At 52.5% G+C, this 20,241-nt stretch overlaps 7 protein-coding genes across 7 annotated transcripts; 2 read left to right on the top strand and 5 right to left on the bottom strand.

Moving 5' to 3' along the window:
• Positions 1-482: 482 nt before the first annotated feature.
• Positions 483-996, bottom strand: A1O1_01025 (uncharacterized protein; the record flags this gene model as incomplete). The annotated part of the gene is made up of 2 exons (XM_007721939.1): positions 483-624; positions 758-996. The coding sequence occupies 2 exons, from the start codon at positions 994-996 to the stop codon at positions 483-485; spliced, it is 381 nt and encodes a 126-aa protein (XP_007720129.1).
• Positions 997-2,699: 1,703 nt separating this feature from the next.
• On the bottom strand, positions 2,700-3,788 carry A1O1_01024 (uncharacterized protein; the record flags this gene model as incomplete). Its single annotated transcript, XM_007721938.1, has 1 exon — positions 2,700-3,788. One exon carries the CDS (start codon positions 3,786-3,788, stop codon positions 2,700-2,702), a length of 1,089 nt encoding a protein of 362 aa, XP_007720128.1.
• Positions 3,789-4,521: 733 nt separating this feature from the next.
• On the bottom strand, positions 4,522-5,739 carry A1O1_01023 (uncharacterized protein; the record flags this gene model as incomplete). Its single annotated transcript, XM_007721937.1, has 1 exon — positions 4,522-5,739. The coding sequence occupies one exon, from the start codon at positions 5,737-5,739 to the stop codon at positions 4,522-4,524; it is 1,218 nt and encodes a 405-aa protein (XP_007720127.1).
• Positions 5,740-6,064: 325 nt separating this feature from the next.
• A1O1_01022 (NAK protein kinase) lies at positions 6,065-9,043 on the bottom strand (the record flags this gene model as incomplete). Its single annotated transcript, XM_007721936.1, has 1 exon — positions 6,065-9,043. One exon carries the CDS (start codon positions 9,041-9,043, stop codon positions 6,065-6,067), a length of 2,979 nt encoding a protein of 992 aa, XP_007720126.1.
• A 476-nt stretch (positions 9,044-9,519) lies between these two features.
• A1O1_01021 (uncharacterized protein) lies at positions 9,520-10,419 on the top strand (the record flags this gene model as incomplete). The annotated part of the gene is made up of 1 exon (XM_007721935.1): positions 9,520-10,419. One exon carries the CDS (start codon positions 9,520-9,522, stop codon positions 10,417-10,419), a length of 900 nt encoding a protein of 299 aa, XP_007720125.1.
• Positions 10,420-10,831: 412 nt separating this feature from the next.
• On the bottom strand, positions 10,832-11,429 carry A1O1_01020 (rho-like protein rac1A; the record flags this gene model as incomplete). Its single annotated transcript, XM_007721934.1, has 2 exons — positions 10,832-11,068; positions 11,130-11,429. 2 exons carry the CDS (start codon positions 11,427-11,429, stop codon positions 10,832-10,834), a joined length of 537 nt encoding a protein of 178 aa, XP_007720124.1.
• Positions 11,430-16,641: 5,212 nt separating this feature from the next.
• On the top strand, positions 16,642-19,834 carry A1O1_01019 (uncharacterized protein; the record flags this gene model as incomplete). Its single annotated transcript, XM_007721933.1, has 5 exons — positions 16,642-16,927; positions 17,001-17,751; positions 17,798-18,406; positions 18,465-18,846; positions 18,908-19,834. The coding sequence occupies 5 exons, from the start codon at positions 16,642-16,644 to the stop codon at positions 19,832-19,834; spliced, it is 2,955 nt and encodes a 984-aa protein (XP_007720123.1).
• Between the last annotated feature and the right edge of the window lie 407 nt (positions 19,835-20,241).

Here is a 20,241-nt window from a genome sequence, read left to right as displayed (position 1 = left end):
CGATAGCCATCAGCGACTGCTTCGGAAAAAAAAGAATGGCTGATTGCTACCGCCAATAAGAGATAGAAGAACAACCGATGCCACTTTTGTCCTGTGCAGCGTGTCATCCTTCATATTTCTCCTATCTGATACCAGACTTCCTGCTCTCTCTCCCCTTTCATCATCCCCGAGGCCACAGAGCAATATCAAAACCGAGGCAGAAGAACAAAGCGCTTCCCTTGGGGAGTCAAGCATACATCGATCACTCGGCAGGTGAGGTGATGAACCGAAGAAGTCCAACGTTGTCCGAACACCCTTGGCCGTTTTTCGTGTTCTCTTTCCAGCCTGTGATATCTCTCTCGTCCTCTTCCTCTTCTCCCTTACCGTTTCCCCAGAAGGCTTCGCCCTCGGCACACAACTTGCCCAATCGCAACCACACCACACCCACACCCACACCCACACCCACACGATATCTTTTCCCGTATTGGAGGCCCTGGATCTGCTCATCGACTCCAGACCTCGCGGTCCTCCAGCGTGACATACTTCAACGGTTCTCTCAACAAGCCCTCGTCGCGAATCAGTCTGGCAATTTCTTGGTGATGCGGCAATTCACGGCGCGTGGAGAGTTTGGAGCTGTCTTCGATTCTGTCACATGAAACAGAAGAAAAGATAAAAGGTCAGATCTCTGGGAGTTGATGGAGTCTTGTAGCGGATGGAAAGATAATATAACTCTGTCTTGAAGCAGTATCAGAGCACGATATCGTGAAAAGTGACTTACCGAAATACAATGTAATACTCCGTAACAGCACCTGATTCATCATCATCCGATGAGGAGTCGCTGGCTCCGACTCCCCGCCCGCCGTACCACCGATAATACGTGATCCACGGTTCATGAGCCTTGACATTCTCGGATACCTCGGCGATCAGTTCTGCGACGCGGTCTTCGTGGCCTCTGTTCGGAGATACCACCACCATCACGTTCGGTGGGTTTGACGGGAGGGATGGTGCCGTCGACATTGCTGGACCCTTTTGAGCATACACAAGAGATCGGAGGATCAATGAGCACTCGACGGAAAGGGTTGATAGGTCTCTGGCTGGTCGCAAACTGGGCCTCACCTCTCGAGGTGGGGGTCTCCTGGTATCTGATATTCGATGTCGTGTGTAAGGATGATAGAAATACCCTTCGGTGGTCACTGTGGTCTGCAGATGGCAGGGAGAGCTGAGCTGACCCTGGTTCATATATCCCGAAGCCTACGCAGTCTGAGGGGCGGAAGGATAAAGAGATATCGAATAACCATTCAAGAGTGCTGGTTGTGGGAAACACCAATCCAACCATTCCGTCATAAGTCCTCAGCTCCTGAGAATACGATATGTTTAGGGATGGTTCGTATCGACTCGGATTGATTGCTTGGATATCGTATCGATATCTCAGCTTCAGCTTCCGTTTCACCTCACGCGTCTCTCCATCTGGGCGGTCTGATAGGAGTCTTCGTATATCTGGGGGTTTTCGGGGACATGAATTGAGTGCTCGGTTTCTTGGAACTTGGTCCTTGTACCTTGATTCAGAACAAACCTACCTTTGTGGCAGCCGACAAGAGCCAAGCTTGGTAAGGGACGTTCAGGTCATGGTCAGACCAGGGAGAACGCAAACGTGTGACCATATTCCAAATAGTAGCCTCGTCAGGAATTGAAGGAGCGGAGTTGACAGGCATTGGGGTTATGCGCTGCCAGCCAGCTGGTGAAGCTCTATCTTCGACATCGACATCGACATTCATTTGACGCTCTTGGTGTCTCTTCAGGCATTGGTGTCCGTATTCGTGCTTTTGCGCGGTGGAGGGGAGCAGCTCTTCAGTCTCGGTTCGAACACCAGACTGAGGACGAGGGGTGTCGCTGTTGTCGATGAGTCTTCGTGTCCACTGACTGAGTTCTCGTATCAACAACTTATTTTCTCGTATTTCCCCACCCAGACGTTCAGCTGTCCGTGAAAGACATGAGTCAATACGACAAGAAACAAACCCTACCCTTGTTTCCTGGCGTTTGCAAGACCCGCCGTCCGGTTCTCCGACAGGACCCCTGCTCGTGAATGCTAGGAGTTAGAATTTGGTAACTCGGCCAGTCAGCTAGATATGTATACAGGAACCGATCTTCGAGGTGTCTGGCATATAGAATTTGAGGCAAGTAAAGTGCAGTGAAAAAGGAAGGGTGGTAACAACCAAGCAGTTCGCAATCACCGGTGGCTTGCAAAGGAGAACGGGGGAAAGGAGGCCACTGGAACGGCATCAGATACTTTTCGCGATCCGAGTTCTGTCTTGATCTTCCGTAAGGTATTGCATATGGGCCTCGGGAAGCACTCAGTTTCCGGCTGCGTCCGGGCCAACACATGAGAAAGAGGGAGAAAGCCTCACAAACCTCAAGAAGTGATGTCTCCTGCCACATGTTCGGCAAGCAGATCTGGATGTTTGGACAAATCTTCACCACGAGCAAATCCAGGGCTCTCCCAAAGAGCAGAGACTGGTAATAGTCATCTCTTTTGTTTCTTGTTTGCTGATATTTTCCCCAGGGTTTGACGTAGTACAATATCAACGATGGCGACTTTGGCTGAACAAGACCTGCCTTGTCACCTCTCACACTCGACTCTTGCACAATGGAGATCTTAACTCACGTCGAGCCAAGCCCCTGATAGTCGTTGGGTGCCCATCCTTAACCATACCTCCTCCGTTTCAAACCACTTGAGTGGCCACAGTGCCCACAGGCCGTCCCACGAATTCCATAACACCCTCAATGACACTCTGTCTTGCCGGCTCGCTGCTGACATTCTTACCAGCCAGGTAATTCAGCCACAGCAGCCTGCCAACCCTCTCGTCTGGGATCTCGCCCATCTTCACGCGATCTCCCTTATTGTCCTCCGCCCAAACCAACATCTTGCCTTCAGCATCACGAGCCAAAAGAAGGACTTCACCCTTGCCTAGCTTGCGTCTCGCGCCGCCACCAAAGGCCTGTTTGAAATCATTGAGTGCCGAGCCGAACGATTCGTCCTGGAATGAATTGTCGTTCTTGTCGCTCGCGAAATGCGCGCTGCGCGCCGTGATGCCTCGCACAAATCCATCCCGGAGATGCATGAAGTCCGTGTTACGTGTGGGCACGATCCGGAAAGCAGTCCGCACCTGGCCGTCTTTGACAATCTTGTTCCAGATCTCTTCGCCCTGGTCCGGGTCGAGTAGCAAATCGCGGAGTTTCGACTTCTCATCGGGCACCAGGGTCGTCGCGACTGGGTCGGCTACTGAATGCACCAGGCGGTCTTGCAGGGCTGCAATGTCGCTGACGGCGATGTAAAGTCCCACCACGTAGACCTGGATGCTGAGGAAAGAAACAGTCCGCACCCCGAGCCCGACTAGCTGGTATTGGACATCTTTTTGTGTTCCTTCATTTGCAGCGGCGGGAGTCGAGCTCGGTGCATCGGTCGTGACGTGGATGAACTTAGGGAAGAAGGGGATCGTCGAGGTGCCGGTAGGGACTTGTTGTTCGCCTTCACGGTCATTGACAGTGCTTGCGCCTAATATCGATGGCGGAGCATCTAGTTGCGTGACTTTCGTCTTGTCTGAAGCTTCTTCGAGCAGTCTTGCCTTGCTCTTTCGTGGTGTTGGATAGAGGGCGACCGTGCCAAACATGGCCAGCGTGCAGACTGCGATGCCGTATGCGGACCATTTCATCCGCTTCAAGGTTCGTGCTCGTTCGGCTTTGGTGTCTTCTGCTGGCGGGTCTTTTTGGTAGCGACGTTTGAGAAATTCCGCTGACCCGTAAGTCGGCATGGGCGAGGTATGAGACGCATTGGAGCGGGTGGTGTGAGACAGGAATCGAGCGACAGAAGAGCGTTGAGGTTGGAGGTGCAAGGCCGTGCAGCGGCAGAAACGACGAGACAGCATTGTCCGCAGTGGCGATGGATTCATGATGACTGTGAATCCGAATACAAGGCTGTGTGACAGAAGGGACAGTATCGAGGATGTCTGCGGTAGTATACTGGTACTACTTGCAAATAGTAGATGCAAGGCGCAGTGTATGACGCCAAGTGCCAGTGACCGACGTGGAGCTCTGCAGTTGCGGTGGTACCTAGGCCGAGCCTCGTTCAGCCTCGTTCAGCCTTGCGCCAGCCTTTCCATTATTTCATACTACGACTCCAAACAGATGATGCACTACTATTAAGATCTCGACACAAGCATACAGTAGGATTAGAACTCCGCGTCCATTCTGTTGCGGCATCCGTTGCCTGCACGAAATTACATCGATATTGCAGCTTTGTGACTTTGCTTATGCAACCACCTGTCCAGTAGTCATCAATCCTTCCTGTCGCTATCAGAAGCACGATCCTCCCAGATCGTGGGCATTCATCGGCCCTTCACCAAACTCCGTCGCAGCCGTAATGCTGAATCAGTTTTCAGCGCTCGTCCCCGAGGACCTCTTTGAAATCAATAACATGACTCGTTCGCGAAACCTCCATCAAATAGATCAACACCTCGAGGTGAATAGGACCAGACTTCCCCACAATCAAACACCATCAGACATCTGAGGGCCATTTGGATTCGAGTGATCCACTACCTCGTCTTCACCCTCCTGCTTGTGATCGATCTCGAATCCAGCATTCTCCAGAACTTGATCCACCTGCCGCCCCAGACCGGGAATGCCCTCTTTCAAAGCCTTTGCATAGATCTCACTAAAATCCTTGAAGGCCTGTTGTTTGCCATTGATCACAGCATTGCCGCGTTGCACATTTTCAACAAAGTCTCGGGTGAAGATATCCGGGTTGCGCCCATCATCGACGTAATCAACAATCTCCGGCGCAATTTGCACTTGATGGATGTAGCTATTCGGCGATGCTGTAGCAGAGGTCAGATTCTGTAAACGGGACAAGGATTCGGCCAGGTCGGTCATCTTCTCGACCAGAAGATCTTGGGTCTCAGGGACATAGCCATGAGTTTGGATTTGTATCTCCGTTAGATCTTGAATAATGTCTTTGATCGTGTTGTGGACGTTGGTGGTATCCTTGACTGGAGCCATCGTCTGGGACTCGGCGTGCAGTTGATACAGTGCCGGGTCGATGGTAGGATCGATCTGACCAGAATCAAACACTTCTGTAGGCGTGGCTGGCCTATGATCAGTGGTGGTTGTGGTATGTGACAGGCCGATCTGATTAAAGGGGCCAGAACGAGCCCGGTGCTGGAGAATGTCACTCTCTGTTAAGCCACTTTGACTATAATCGTCGTTCGGATATAGCTGTGGTGGTGACTCAACCGTAGCAGGAGTTTCCTGGGCGTAATCGACTTCTGTCCCGGCGAAAGTCGACGCTGTGTCGGATAGCAAAGAATGTGGTGAAGGATGCGAGACTCCCGAAGGACTTGACGGATTTTGTACCGCAGCTCGTCGACTCCGTTTTGAAACCTTCCGAGTGATGAACGAACCCGTGGACGGAATGGATCGATCGGTCTGGTGCAATCTTTCAGGCGGGATGCGTAGAGTGATGAAAGTGGACGCTGGGCGACTGTGCTCTTCTGTTACATCTTCTTCGAGTTCAGGTGTTCTTGTTCTTCCCGTGTCCCCTGCGGCGGTTCGGATGGGTTCTCCAGCCCCCGATCGGGCTCGCTGGGCTCGAGTTCGATCGCTGTCTGGTGGCGCAAGGATGGAATGATCATTGGTGTTTGTCGGCTCTGACACGCTGGTTGCCCCACGCACACCCCGGCTCATCTTCAGAGTCAACTTCGGAGCCATTCTTGAACCTCTTGTGGTTGTGTCACTATGTGCTTTGGATACGTTGATGGTGGTGACAGGGTCAGACGCCTTAGGAATACCATGAAGCAGTGCAGTCCCTGGTGATAACTAACTTGAAGCCGACAAGATAGAGCAATGGGCGCAGTGAAGACAAACTGAAAGAATTTCCAAGTTGCAGTCTGCGACCAACGTTTTCACTCATCAACTCGCACGCGGCCGGCATCTTCATCTTCACTCTATCTTTCTTTGCCATCTGCTCTCTCGTGACCGGCTGGGCCAAGTAAACGTACTTCGGGGCTCATTGCGCAACATTAGGTACTCTACGCTACACTTCCTTCGTCCGTATCGTGGTCGTGGACTTGGCCCCATCTATCGACGTCTCTACCATCTCGAGCCCGGCGAGGCTGGGATATTTCTTGCTAAAACTCGCCTCCCAATCGTCCTCAGCACCCGTACTAAGAGTCCCTCCACTTGTTCCCACAGCCGGAGCATCACCAGTCCTGCCTCGGAGAGTTTTGGGCTTAGGAGGCGCCGTGGGTCTCGGAGGCCGCGTATCTGACCTCGTAAGGTCGATGGAGGACACAGGGGCAGACACTGCTTTCGAAACCCCGTATCCCTCGGGCTTGACAGATGCCTGGGGTGGCGCAGGTCTGGCCAGATGGGTCGACCTCCGCTCCTCCCTTCTGTCATCCGACTCGGCGGAGTCAGTGAAATGACCATAGCCAGTTGCCGTCTTCTGAGCAGGTCTATCATTTTCACCAAGCAGAGACTGCACTCTCGCCTGGATGAAAGCCGCCTTGGCCGTACCTCCACCGCCGGTACCACTGCCGCCCCTTGCTGCGACTCGCTGCCTGTACTCTGCAGCGGCGTTGGCGACCCTTCGCTCTTCCGCCTCTAACTTCCGCTTTTCCAGCTCCCGGCGCATTTCCGGAGACAGATCTTCCGTCTCATCCCACGGTTGTCGATCATCGCTCAGATCTGTAGCTTCGGACCCTGCAATTGGGGTCAAAACGCTGCTCGGCTCCTGCGAGGGAGAATCCGGTCTTTCTTTCGTATGACTAGAGTCGTTGTTTTCGAACTTCTTGAAAGCATCACCAAATCTACCGGCCAACAACTTCGTCGTCCCTGAAAGTCCCATAGACGGCACACTGGAGCGTTTAAGGTGTCTTGTGCCGCTTCCTAAGCGTATGTGGTGATGTTTTCTGTCTTTCTCTTCTTCCTCCCGCGCCTTCAAATAGTCCACGTCGGATGTGATGTTTGTCGCCGACTCCGAATGAGTTAAAGGCTCCATTTCAGGCTCCGCGCTGGTGAAAGTGGCTCTGTAATCGAGGCCCTTGATCTCTCTGTCTTTGAACTGACCAGACCTGCTCCCTATGTTGATACTCGCCGGTCGCTGCCTGAAATTTAAAGATCTTGATCGGCTCATACCTGTGTCCAGATTCCGAATCAAAGGGCGACCTCCTTCGAGAGAAGGCCGTGAAGAAGTGGAAGGTTTCGGCTCCAAATCATGAGCAAGCTGAGATCTGACGGCATCCTCTTTAAGTAACCTTGCGAGCCTTGAGCTATTGCTGTTCACTTCGGGCCCCTGCTTGGCCTGAGGTTGGCTGAGAGCTGAAGCTTTCGGTGGCACATCGCTGGGTGGGAAGCGGTGTATAGGTGGTGCTTGTGTATCTGGTGGAGGAGAAGGGGAGGTCATAGTACCAGTGGACACCATCGTCGATCTTGGTGCTGGACCTGGTGGTGCGCTGGTGGCACTGTTGATTCGCACCTGAGCGTTGGTATTCTCGACAGATGTTTTATGCCCCAACACGGTGTGTGGCATGGCAGTAACAGGAGGCTCTTCTGGTGGAGATTTCGCTGTTGCAGGACTGGGGGCTCTGCCAAATGCCTCATCTGCCAGGGCATTCGTCACTCGTTGAGCCAAAGCCGGGGGCGCGCCGTCTGGTCTCTTCTCTGTCTGAGGGTCAAAGGCGAATTTGCTACCTTTGTCGGTCAATAAGGAGAACTGGTCAAGGGTCGGGAATCGGGCGGACAATTCGTCTTCGAGAGCAGCTTTGTTTCCATCCAGTGCTGCGAAAGGATCTGGGCTGTCCACCATGCGCAGAGGAGAGGGACTGGGTTTGGCTGAGCCATGATGCGATACAGGCTTTGTGGGTCGACCTCGCCGCATGGGTTCGACCTGTGGGATGGTGCTTTGGGGAGCTTGTGGTTTTGGAGGAGACAAAGTCGCGCCGGGCCTCGCATGGGTGCCTGACGGATGAGCGGGAAGTGCTTTGTCTTTCCCGCTCTCCGACTGAGTACGGCGGGTGTAAATGTCCGGGATCGTCAGCTCTCGACCATCCATTTGACACGCCTTCTGCAGGACTTGATATATATTCGGCCGTTCAGAAGGCTGTTCACGGAGCATAGACGCGATCAGCAGCTTGAGTTGATCTGAGAACCGCGGGTAGGCCGGAAATTTGAATCTGGCGTTTAGAATGGCCATCTGGCCGACTTCCTCGAACGGAGTGGTGTAATAACACAGCTTGTATAAAAACACTCCTAAAGCCCAAATGTCCGCCTTCTCGTCGATCGGTTGTTTCCTATACACATCGATCATTTCGGGACTCCGGTATTGCAATGTCGTGTGGCGGTTGATATCGTCCTCGATCAACCGGCCTTCAGCTGCTGTCGTGGCGGGCGGTCTCGCAGGGGCCGCAGAGCCGAAATCGCATAACTTGTATATCCTGGATGAACCGGACGTGGATATGAGTACATTCTCAACCTTCAAGTCTCTGTGCATTAGGGGCGGCTTCATATAATGCATGCATGCCACCCCCTCGGCCACATCTGTGAATATTTGCAAGATCTCCGGCTCCGTCAGCCTATTCTGTAGGCGCGTGTTCATGAAGTCAATGAGCCCTCCTCCCTCGCAGAATTCCATCAGTAGGAACACCTCGTAGCCGCCACCCTTTAGTTGCGAAGCATGAGAATCAATATACTTGACAATGTGTTTGTGACCTCGCAGTCTCTTCATGGTCTCAACTTCGGTTCTCATATGTGCCAGGTGATCCTTGTCGGGTACAGCTACCCGCTTGAGGACAGCCTTGTGGCTCCCATCGACAGGCCGGGCCAGGTGAACGACGTAGACATGGGCGAACCCTCCTTCGGAAAGGAAGCGCTCGATGACCACCCGATGGTGTCCCACCTGGACCTTGGTACCAGGTAAGAATGTGCCTGCTGGTGGCGCATGTGCAGGCAGAGGAGGAGCAACGGTGTTCGAGAAAGGCCCTTTGGCCCCCAATTGAGAGGCGTATACAGCCATGGTGGCCGGAAGTGAAGGTAGTTGTAGGACTTGTGGTGGGATCGTGCTTTATCTTTCAATCATGCTGAGGATTAGCTAAAGAAGCGGCAGCGAACGACTTCAGGCGCCTGGAAACGAGGGACAAGGCCAAATTGAAGTCGAGGTCCCAAGGCAACCGTGATAGAGGCTGGTGTGTACAGAATAGAGGGAACCACTTCAACAAGGTCAGTTCCACCGCAGATGGGCACTGTTTCCAAAAGGACCCGTAGGCGTTACGCAGCTCTATTTACCTTGGGTACCTTAATAGTAGTACTAGGTCCCTAGCGACCCTTTAGCCCGCATCGGCATCGTCGGTCCCCATGACGCAGCAACGAGTTTGTCCGCAGGTCAATTTTTCGCCGTACGCCTAAGGCCATCCAAGAATAATCTGCAACAACATTGTCTTGCTTGTTGTTTGAACCCATTTCATGAAAGAGATACATCCTGGTCCAGCCACAATGTCTAAGAAACGAAAGCGAGATCAGGAAGAGTCGGAAGCTCTTCCTGGACAGGCCCAAACGGCCACTACAACGCAACCCGACGACGCAAGTGCGCAGATCAAATCAGAAAAGAAGAAAGGACGGTCGCGGCAGGAAAGATCAGAACGCAGATCGAAAAAGGCCAAAAAGTTGAATGCGACCGCTCAAGGAGATACAGTGTCGCCGCCCGACAATGCTGCTGGCGACTTGGACTTGGAAATGAAAGTGCAGGCTGCAGACCAGGATCAGCACACAGTCGATGGAGAATCCAGCCAAAGTCTACCCAAGAAGGCGAAGAAATCTAAGAGCGCAGACAACAACGACGAAAAGTTAACAACCTCAGCATCGAGCAGATTCATCGTTTTTGTTGGAAACCTCCCCTTCGACGCGACCGCGTCTCAGGTGAAAGACCATTTTGCCAAACTCGTCCCAAGCAGCGTACGCCTGTCCACGGACAAAGCGACTGGGAAGGGCAAAGGATTTGCCTTCATCGAGTTCGATGCCTACGACAAAATGAAAACATGCTTAAAGCTCTACCATCACTCTCTCTTCGATCCCCACGGCGAGGAAAACGCCGGCGACCCAGGGGCCAAAGCGGCAAAGGGAAAAAGGAAGCCGCGGCGGATCAATGTCGAACTGACGGCCGGCGGCGGAGGGAAAAAGAGCCAGGAGCGGATGTCCAAGATCAAGACGAAAAATGAGAAGCTCAATGAGGAGCGCAAGAGAAGAAGCATCCAAGAGAAAATCGACCAGGACAAGGCCGCCGCTAAATCGAAGAAGGCCCCAGTGACTGGCGCAAACGCTGCTGAAGCGAGTGAGACTGCGGAGGATGGCCGCGGTGCTATACATCCCAGTCGACTTTCGCGAGTCATGCAGTGATCTCACGCAGTTTCATGGCAAGCGGAAATCTTCCATGGGCGGCCATGGGACATCTGAGGCCATTCTGAACTCCGTCACAATTGAACGCCCGTCCTTCCAAGTAGATTGCTCGTTTATTAATCGTATGAGAGAAACTCTTCGCCCTGCAACTCCACCCATCCAGTCACAGTGACTTCGAGCAAAAATGTAGAAAAGGGGAAGCAGCGAAGCTGGGAAGAGTCTATGTCCACCTTTTGCAATGCGTGCGTATAACCCCTGACAGTCCCAAGGTCCCCGGTCCGCGCTTCATGAAAAACACTTCTAGAGAATGGTGCACCTCGATTTCTTTTTGGTAGTCGTCGGTCGAGGATTGAGGACGGCTCTGCGGTCCCCTGTCAGCATGCTCCTGCCCCTTTTACGCAGACGAGGCTTGTTACCTGATTGCTTCGTCGAAAACACTTTTGAGATTTCGTTGCGTCAATGCGGAGCATTCGAGATATTTGACCGCTTTGATTTCTTTGGCCACGGCAAGAGCCTGTTCGTACGAGACCGGCTCCATCTTTTTCGCTCTGAGACTGTCGGCCGTTGCTTTGTCCTCTCTCAAGTCCAATTTGGTTCCGACTAGGATGATGGGCACTCCAGGGGCGTGATGCTCGATTTCGGGGTACCACTGAGGTGAAAAGTGTCAGTTTGCAGGTCGCTGCATCTGCATAGGAGGGATTGCTGCGCACCTTAGCCTTGACATTGTCGAAACTGGGAGGAGAGACAATAGAAAAGCATATCAGAAAGACGTCCGTCTGCGGGTACGACAGGGGGCGTAATCTATCGTAGTCTTCCTGACCAGCAGTGTCCCACAGTCCCAGAGAGACGGGTTTGCCATCTACCATGACGCTAGCAGAGTAGTTGTCAAACACAGTCGGAATGTATTCTCCAGGAAATGCATTGGTGGTGTATGATATGAGCAAACAAGTCTTTCCCACGGCACCATCCCCTGTCACCACACACTTTATTGACTGGGTTGCTTGCGCCATGTCTGCGAGATGGGTCGATCTGTTATTGAGCCGCTCAGTTGTTGCGTGGGAATCGCCGCTCAGTGTGGAAAGTATCAAAGGGCTATGATTTCTCGGTCACTGTTCCAAACCCGCCGAAGTGTTGACTCAATGACGCGAAGCGTGTCCAGCAGCTGGGCGCGTCTTGAACAAGGTTGACAAGCCCGCAGGGCCCCAATGTTGCACGACAGGAGTATGCAGGTCCTTGAGTCCTGAACGCGATTAATCTGGGCGACAAGGAGGCACAGATGGCGACCTAGGTAATCTGGCAGATATGGATGCAAGTGTACGGAGCAGTGCAGTCGCAGAGCTGTAGTACAAAGCGTGTGCAGGTGTGCAGGTGTGCAGGTGTGCAGGTGTGCAGGTGTGAAAGCTGCGCTACTGTTTGCTGCGGCGGCAGTGAATGGGATGGCTGTGGCAAGGAGAGAGCTTCAGGGTCCAGGGGGGAGGGGAAGCAAAGACCATCACGTAGTAGGTTCCCCTAGCCTGCCGTCGGGAGCGTCCGTGGGAGGTTTGGGGGATGCTGCAGCGCCAGCGCGATGCCTAGAGTGGCTGCTCCATACCCTGCCTTAGGTTAGGTAGGTAGGTACCTAGGTAAGGTAGGCACGACCTTATCACAGTACTGGTGGCATGCGGAGGCTATTAGGGAGGCCAATCATTAATATTAGCCCGTACTCTTCTGCCTCATGCACTTCCTGAGACACTGGACTGTTGGGACCTAGGTCTGCGACAACGTGACCAATGTTTGGCACAAGGAAGTCTGCTTCACTGCAATAAAAGGTGCTTGCTCCATACGGGGTCTTGCTTCAGCTCATCGCCTTCAAGAGGCCCAGATCTGCCACCTACAGGGCTTGGAGGCACTTGAATAACGACAACAGTAGTATAAGTTGTTGGTGTTTCTGGAGCGCTCTTACGCTTGGAACCAGAGATGACACAGCTACAAGTGGCGCCCCCTTATGAAACCCTCCTAGGGTCCTAGGGTCCTTCCCATGCTGCCATAGTAGCCTGTGACAGATATGTGAACGACCAAGATGAGGCACATTAGAGACGTGTTTGAGATTCGAACTCTACCAGAGTTGGTCAATTAGTTCTGTCCTGTTCTGAAGCATGATGGCGAGGGACTCGCGGCTTTGTATGTCCTGTCTATAGTAAACAGGTATATGCAGTGTGTCTCATTCGGCTGTAGGCCATTCATGATGCCCAATCAAGACCTTGACTCCTACATGGAAATCTAGTAGCTCATTCATTGTTGCAGCACTCCTCGCCCAGAGGGCCCTTCTTGACTCTTTCGAAGTCGAGGTTGACCTGAGATGAGATCGCTTTAGTACATAGGCTACCCTAGGCCACCTTGGCCAAGGCGGCTCCCCACTGCGGCTGGCAGCCGTCTAAAAAGTTTACTGGCAAGTGATAATATCCCTCAGGCTTTTCCCGGACTTCTGATTGCATGAATACCAATACCTACCCCGACCTAGGGGTAAGCTACTTTACAACTGCAATGTACTTTATGGAAAGTAATCCCCTCGAGCATACATCATACACGATTCGCCTCCACCAAAGACATCGTACCCGACCTCGAAGCAACCTGCGGAAAGGTCTCAATATGTTAAACGGTAGGAGACCCGGTCTAAGGTCGATAAGGAACCTGAGAGTGCTCCCCCAACTCAACGAAGAGCTGTTCAGTCACGGATCACAAGATCGAGCTAGCAAAGCACACTTGAAAGGCCAGGAATGTGTTGGTCTCGATTCGCTTAATACGGAAAATGGAAACTCAGTCAGAGGGAGAACGTCAGTCGAGTGTGGTTGATGAGCTCTGTTCGATCGGAATCAGCGTCTATGTCGAACGTTGCCGACATGACCCTCAAGCACCTTGTTCTTCTACTGCTACCATTGCGGCTAGCGGTTCTGCTGCATTTTGCAACGCATGAACTCGGCCGGTGCCATGGGACTGCCATACACAGTCCGGCACCACCCTCAGTCCTTATTGCATCCCGGACCGATATAATCGACTGTCCTCCAATGATCTGAGCCTACAGAGTCAGGAGTTGTTCGACTCTTATGCTCACGTCATTCGAAGGTGTTCATATGGATTTGAGAGGAGCAATTCACATGCTCACCACCAGTACCTGTCGTTCTTCATCTCAGAGGCAATGCAGGGCACTATGGACTTTCAGAAACACGATCCTTGTGCATACTGCCAACATGTAAACGTGGGCCAAAGGGCCGTCCTCTTGGCCATCAAGCACAGAGCGAAGGCGTCCCAATCTACGATCCGATGCAACCGTTCCAGTAATCCAAGATCTTGGACTGCAATTGGACTTCATTCAGAGTCGCCTGAGCTTGATAACCTAGGCTTTGAACTGGGCGTCGCACACAATTTCAGACTCTAGCCTCAGTTTTCTCGCCTTCGCGACAGCAATCGAGACGGGGGTTTTTCTTGCGTCAAACAGCCATGTAATCGGTTTGCTGCCACCATCACCCATAGGGGCTAGGCCATCAACGGTGCACCGTGCCTCCTGAGCGTAAGGCTCTTGGTTGGCTTCTGTTGTGCTTTCGCTTGCGTGGGAGCTATGGTGAGTGGTGCTCTTCCCACCTGCAGCACCTTTCCTTCAACTACCGTGTGAGCCTGTGCCGTGCTATCCCATGGTACAATTGTACAGCACATTGTACACGCCCTTCGAACAAGGAAGCACATTTTGTGGCATCATTGGGAGGCATCGGCTGACCTCAAGGACTGATTCCGAGACTCTGGCATCATATGCTTCAACGGCGAGTTTTTCTCATGTGCAGAACCCAACTCTTCATCCAAACATCACAGGTCAATGGTCTCAACTATTGCGAGCGGAGGATCTACACCATCCTCGATTTCAGAATCACAAAAAGTATCCTTATCCTCTGAGTTACGACGCCCTCGCTACGGTCTGCAACACCATCTGCATCGTATTTATGAACCAGGTAGGGTGCTGTGAGCCCTTCATAACGTCCACGTAATCATGATAGGCAAGTAAGCACCCCTTTGTGTGAACTCGACTTCAGCACATTTCTACATCGACCAGAATTTAGGCGAGGCCGGCCAAAGCAAATCGGCAAAGGCCAGGAAGTTCATCTTCTCAAGCCTTTTCACCAGCCTTGGCTGTATCATTTGGATCTTTTCCAGCGAGTTCTTTCCAACAACAATCCAAGCCAGAGGGACGTCCCTATCCACGCTCACAAACTGATCAAACCAACTTGATATTCATTCAATGCTCGCCGTTTGCTCTTCCGAGCATCGAATATCGATACGCATACGTGCTCATGGCGTTCCGTTGGGTAGTAGCAGCGGTTATATATCTGTTTTGTCCGGAAATTCAAGGCTACACCCTAAAGCAATCACTGAATTGTTCGGTGATTTGCAGATGCCCTCCTCCACGGCATTCCGCAAAGAGCCGGTCTAGGCCGCCAACATGAATCCTTTCACTGGCACGAGTGGAAATGCTCTTCTTCAGATATCACGGCTCCGGGTGCTACTCCAATACTGCGTAATCCATCAGCCTCTCGTGTGGAAGAGGGTTGTCGATGCTCGCATATTGAATCGATTCGAAAAATGCTGTTCTGGCACTCGGTCGCTGACCGATATACATTACATATGTAGCACACCATCATACCGCTGTTGTGACATCTAGCAGGCTCCCAAGGTAACATCCGTATGGCTGGATTGCATACCCTGGTCCCTTAGCAGAGGCCGGCTCATCAGTTGCTGAAGAAGTTCCGCACATATTTCCCAGTCAGGCACTGGCAGTGGATCGAGCAGACCGGCGACCGTTCGAAGGCGAAGAACGAATTGACCATTTGACCCAGTACAGCTCAAAGGCCTCGCAATGCCACGATATACTCATTGTATACACAGTCAACGCACATCATGGTCTAAATGAAAGGGCAGCTGGTTGCCATTACCAGTCAAACTGACCTCCAGAAGTGAATCGAGGATCGAAGTCAAAACAATCGTCTGTGCCATAGGGCGTGGGGCGTTTAGGGGCTGGGTTAGCGGGAAGCCATGCGATGAGCCCTCTGCCCACCCAGCAGCATCCTGCAATGAGAATACGTCCAGGATACTCTATCAGCTCGCAATCATTGGTCGAACGGACCATGGAAGTCCAACACCAGCACCCAAAGGAGACAAGCTTTCACCGACACAAGCGATGCGACCCCTTAGACGCGACGGTTTTTTAAGCTTACTGGTTGCTTGAGCCCGCGAGTCATGGGCCTCTTTAGCCCTGGGGGCGACTCAGAGTTCGCCGTTCGCTGGGCTCTGCATCGATAGGCGAGGTCTAGAGCCAGGGGTCCCACGCATTCGGCGGCTTCAGTGGAGGTGCCCCAGGGCTAAACGTGACATTTCCTCAACGTTAAACAAGCCAGCCTGAGCCTGAATTTGCGGAATTGGACCAGCCGAGAAGAAGCATATTGGTTATTCACAGCACAACCCACACGATCGGCGTATGGCCGCCCACTCAACACCCAGCACTTGGGATCAAACAAGGGCCAGAGTTGCGCTTTAGACTGGCCGTTTCTCTGCTATTTGGACGGCTACACTACGGTTCTCACCATCACCATCACGACCAGACATATGAATGCCCCAGAAGCTCGCACCAGTGTCCACTTCCGGTCACTACACCCTGGTTTCGATGCCACCGGCCCCGCCCAAGCTCAATTATTCATTGCCCCGTGACGGAATCTGGGCGACCTCCCACCTTCAAAAGGTCGTGGGTTAATAATAAGTCGGCTGCTAGAAAGGGCCCAAGGACCAGCGCGAGATCGGTGCGCTCTCTATCTGGCTGATGACTCGTACGTCCTTCGTACTAAAATACGGACTTATCACTCTTGCACACTACTACTGAGTGCCTCTCTCTTTCTCGCACAATGATCTTTCGACTTTCCAACGCTCATCTCTTTTTCTTTTGAAACGTCGGATCCGCCACGCTGAGGCTGCGGGGGACCCCTTGTTTGGCAGCGAGCCCGACTTGATCATCGAGAAAAGACATTACCGCTTGATCAGTTCTAACTGGTCCGAACGATCTTTTCCATGCGTCAGCAAGTTCGGACAACGTCAACATCCACGTTCACCTCCATTTATGAGCCGAATGGGTGCTATACCCCTCGCCACCCTTCACTCCTCACCATTTCCGACTCAAAATAATTCGATCCGATGGGTGACCACGACATGGTAACTCCTCAGTCCCTTGACCGCCCGTCCGACGAGGTTCTTGGAAAGGCTGAGCCCGCTACTCCTCTTATCGCTGCTTCAGATTCCAAGAATGATTCAAACGCTTCGGACTCGCGCCCGGAGTCCCCTTCGGCCGAGACTCCAATGAGCGAGTCTGGGAGTAGACCGGCCCCGCCCATGCAAAAACGGCGTCGCGTTACCAGAGCGTGTGACGAATGTCGCCGCAAAAAGATCAAGTGTGATGGCAAGCAGCCTTGCACCCATTGTACCGTGTACAGTTATGGTATGTTTAAACCGCCCTTGATCTCTGTTGGCGCGGAGCGGCCGGAGTGAGCGCGATTGACCTAGTCATGTAGAATGTACATACGATCAGCCTTCGAATCGCCGAAGAAACCCAGCACCGCAATATATCGAAGCCTTGGAGCAGAGATTGCAGAAGGCCGAGTCCATTTTGCGCTCTGTCCTTCCCGGCCTGGACCTTGATGACCCCAAATTCGATGCACAATCTGTCGAGCAACTAATTGAGAGTTCGAAACCGGGTATAAGCTCCAATGGGGTCGGAGCACGGCCGGCAGATTCTCTGTCGAAACCAGACGATGACGCTCAACTTCAATCCATGGTCGACCGCACCGGCGCGCTGGATCTGGACGATCATGGCAATTGGGATTTTCATGGCCACTCTTCAGGTTATGTATTTATGCGAAAATTCCGCGCCCAGTTCGGTGATCAGTTCTTGCACGAGTATGCACAGGCCGGTAAGAGCCGCACGATATCACAAATGCTCGAGTCGCCAAAGTCTGCACATTCCTCTCCATACGATGTCAGCCTCGCCGCGACCGTTGATCTGCCCCCAAAAGAAGTGGCTATAGAACTTTGCCGAAACACCCTTGATGACTGTTGCGCTTTGATGCGACCCATCCATCGACCAACCTTCTTCCGTCGGCTCCATGACGTGTACGACACCGACCCCGAGCAATATAATAATGGCCACGTTCAATTCCTGCCATTGCTCTACACCGTGATGGCGGTGGGATGCTTGTTTTCTAAGACGGAAAATGACAACACCATGCTTGACGTCAAGGGTTATAAAGAGGCCATTGAACAAGGGTAAGTATGACTGTGCTGGAGGAAGAGTGTCGCTAACTTGGGCTAGATACCAACATTTCAACACAGCGAAACAGATGCTCGACATAACTGATTGCAGAGATTTAGTGACCATCCAGACCATTGTCTTCATGATCTTGTTTCTCCAATCCACCGCCAAACTACCGGTCTGTTACGCTTACATTGGTATCGCACTAAGGGCATGTTGTCGCCTGGGTCTCCACAGGAACGTCCCGCACAAGTTCAACCCCATTGAACTGGAGGAGCGGAAACGCATTTTTTGGTTGGTTCGGAAGATGGACTCGTACGTGGGAGCGGTCCTCGGCCTTCCTCAGATGCTAAGTGAGGATGATGTTGACCAAGAATTCCCCACCGAGGTGGATGATCGATACATCACGGAAGAAGGCATCCACCCCATGCCAGCCGGAGCATTCCCCTTGCTTAAAGCGACCAATGCACATACCAGACTTACCAATATCTTGAGAAAAGTGGTTCGATATGTCTACCCCGTCAAAGGCCTGGATGGACCGCAAATGGACGCGAGATATTCCATTAGTCACAGGCGGATAAGGGAACTGGAGCGTGACCTGCAGAACTGGATGGACCAGTTACCGACCGAGTTGAGACCATCAGAAAATGCAGGGCGAGAACTGGCAAGGTAAGATCTTCGAAACTCGTCGCTTGTGGAATATTACGGCGATGTTGACGCACGACAGGGTCCAACAACTTCTTCGAATGTCCTACGCGCATGTGCAGATGATGATGTACCGGCCTTTTATTCATTACGTCTCCCAGACGTGTCAAACTAAAAGTCCGGATAAGCGGAGCTTTGCTTGTGCAGCCGCGTGTATCAGTGTGGCCAGAAACATTGTGCATATCACAAGTGAGATGAAGAGGAGAGGACTATTGGTGGGATCGTACTGGTTTGTCATGTACACCACATACTTTGCAATCCTAGCGCTCGTGTTTTTCGTCATTGAGAACCCGGACAGCCCTACAGGCAAAGACATCCTCAAAGACGCGGTTGAGGGAAGAGATACGTTGGCTGGTCTCGCCAAACGCAGCCTGGCTGCAGACAGGTGCACCGTCAGCTTGAGTGTAAGTTTAACTTGTTGCACATGTTGGAGAAGACTTCGACGGCTGATCTCTTGCGATATAGGGTCTATTCGATGTCTTACCGCAAAAATTGAAGGAGCGGCGGAATTCTATGAACTCCGCTTCCATCAACTCTCGAAAACGCCCTTCTCCAGGTGACGAGCCAGGACCATTGCAGGCGAGACAGACGGCACCCAACGTCTCGACACCAGGGAGTGCCAGGGAAAGCTCGGCGACACCCAGTCGAGCCCGAACGCACCCGTCCGAGTTTCTTGCCAAGCTGGCAAAACGAAATTCAATGCCCGATCCCCATGCCCTGTCAAGTCTCTCTGAAGGTGCTGCTTCGGTACAGACGCCTCAGATGCTGGGATTTCAGAGCCCGCCTGTTGCATCTCCCCTCTCCGGCAGCTTCGACTTCACACCGCACATGGGCAATGCGCAGATACCGGATTTGAAGAACGTCATGTTCCCCAGCGACAACCCCTTTGCCTACCCCAACCAACCGATCAGCACACTGGAATCCACAGACGGGTCATACTCCTTTCAGGACCACGCCATCACGCCGGATGACAATAACATGTTCGGCACGCCGAGTACATCGGCTGCCCCGGTAGCATCGGTCCAGCCATCACATCTGGGCTTCGACTTTGGATTCGGACACACATCGAATGAAACGCCTAGTGGCGGCCACGACTTTGGGGGCAATGGTGGACATTTCAACGCGCCCTTGACAGATATCCTCATGCACAATGCCATTGGAGGAGAAAATTTCCACCTTGGAGGAATGGGCGATTTCGCCCCATCGATGAATCTTCCGGATCTGCATGGAGCCGGCCATCGCGAAGAATACTGGAACAACCAGGACTACAAAGGTCCCGTTGGAGTGAGAAACGGGGCCACATCCGGGGCACCATCGAATCTTGAAGGATACTTCAACTCGGATCAGTGGTCACAATGGGGTGACCAGCAATACAACCACCCACAGCAATAACGACTTGACTTGATGTTTTGGAATGGGCAGGCGTCTCGGTTGCGTTCATTGCATTTTGAGGGGACCGACCATATGGGACTTCATGTCCCCAGAGAAACGGCCCACGTTACATTATAATGACTTTTTAAGGATGGATTGGATGCAACGATACCACATACCACAGGCGCGTGTCGTGGACACAAACGGGATGATTTTGGGAGGGCTGGCATGCATTTGAGAGGGCCCAGTTGGGTTCCCCAACCTTGTGAGTTTCAGAGGGGGTTCGTCCCTCCCTGTCCGAGAACCGGGGCATGCATCTCGTATGCTCATAAGAGACGGTGGTCAGATTTACCTTTCAAATCTACGGTGACCTACCTATCTGGTCAACATCAGGGCCAGGGGCGGAAAGACCACAAATACTGGCATTT

This window comes from Capronia coronata (assembly GCF_000585585.1).
Source record: "Capronia coronata CBS 617.96 chromosome Unknown acBCG-supercont1.1, whole genome shotgun sequence".
Classification (NCBI taxonomy): Eukaryota; Fungi; Ascomycota; class Eurotiomycetes; order Chaetothyriales; family Herpotrichiellaceae; genus Capronia; species Capronia coronata.
This window is presented reverse-complemented; position numbering and strand designations above follow the sequence as displayed.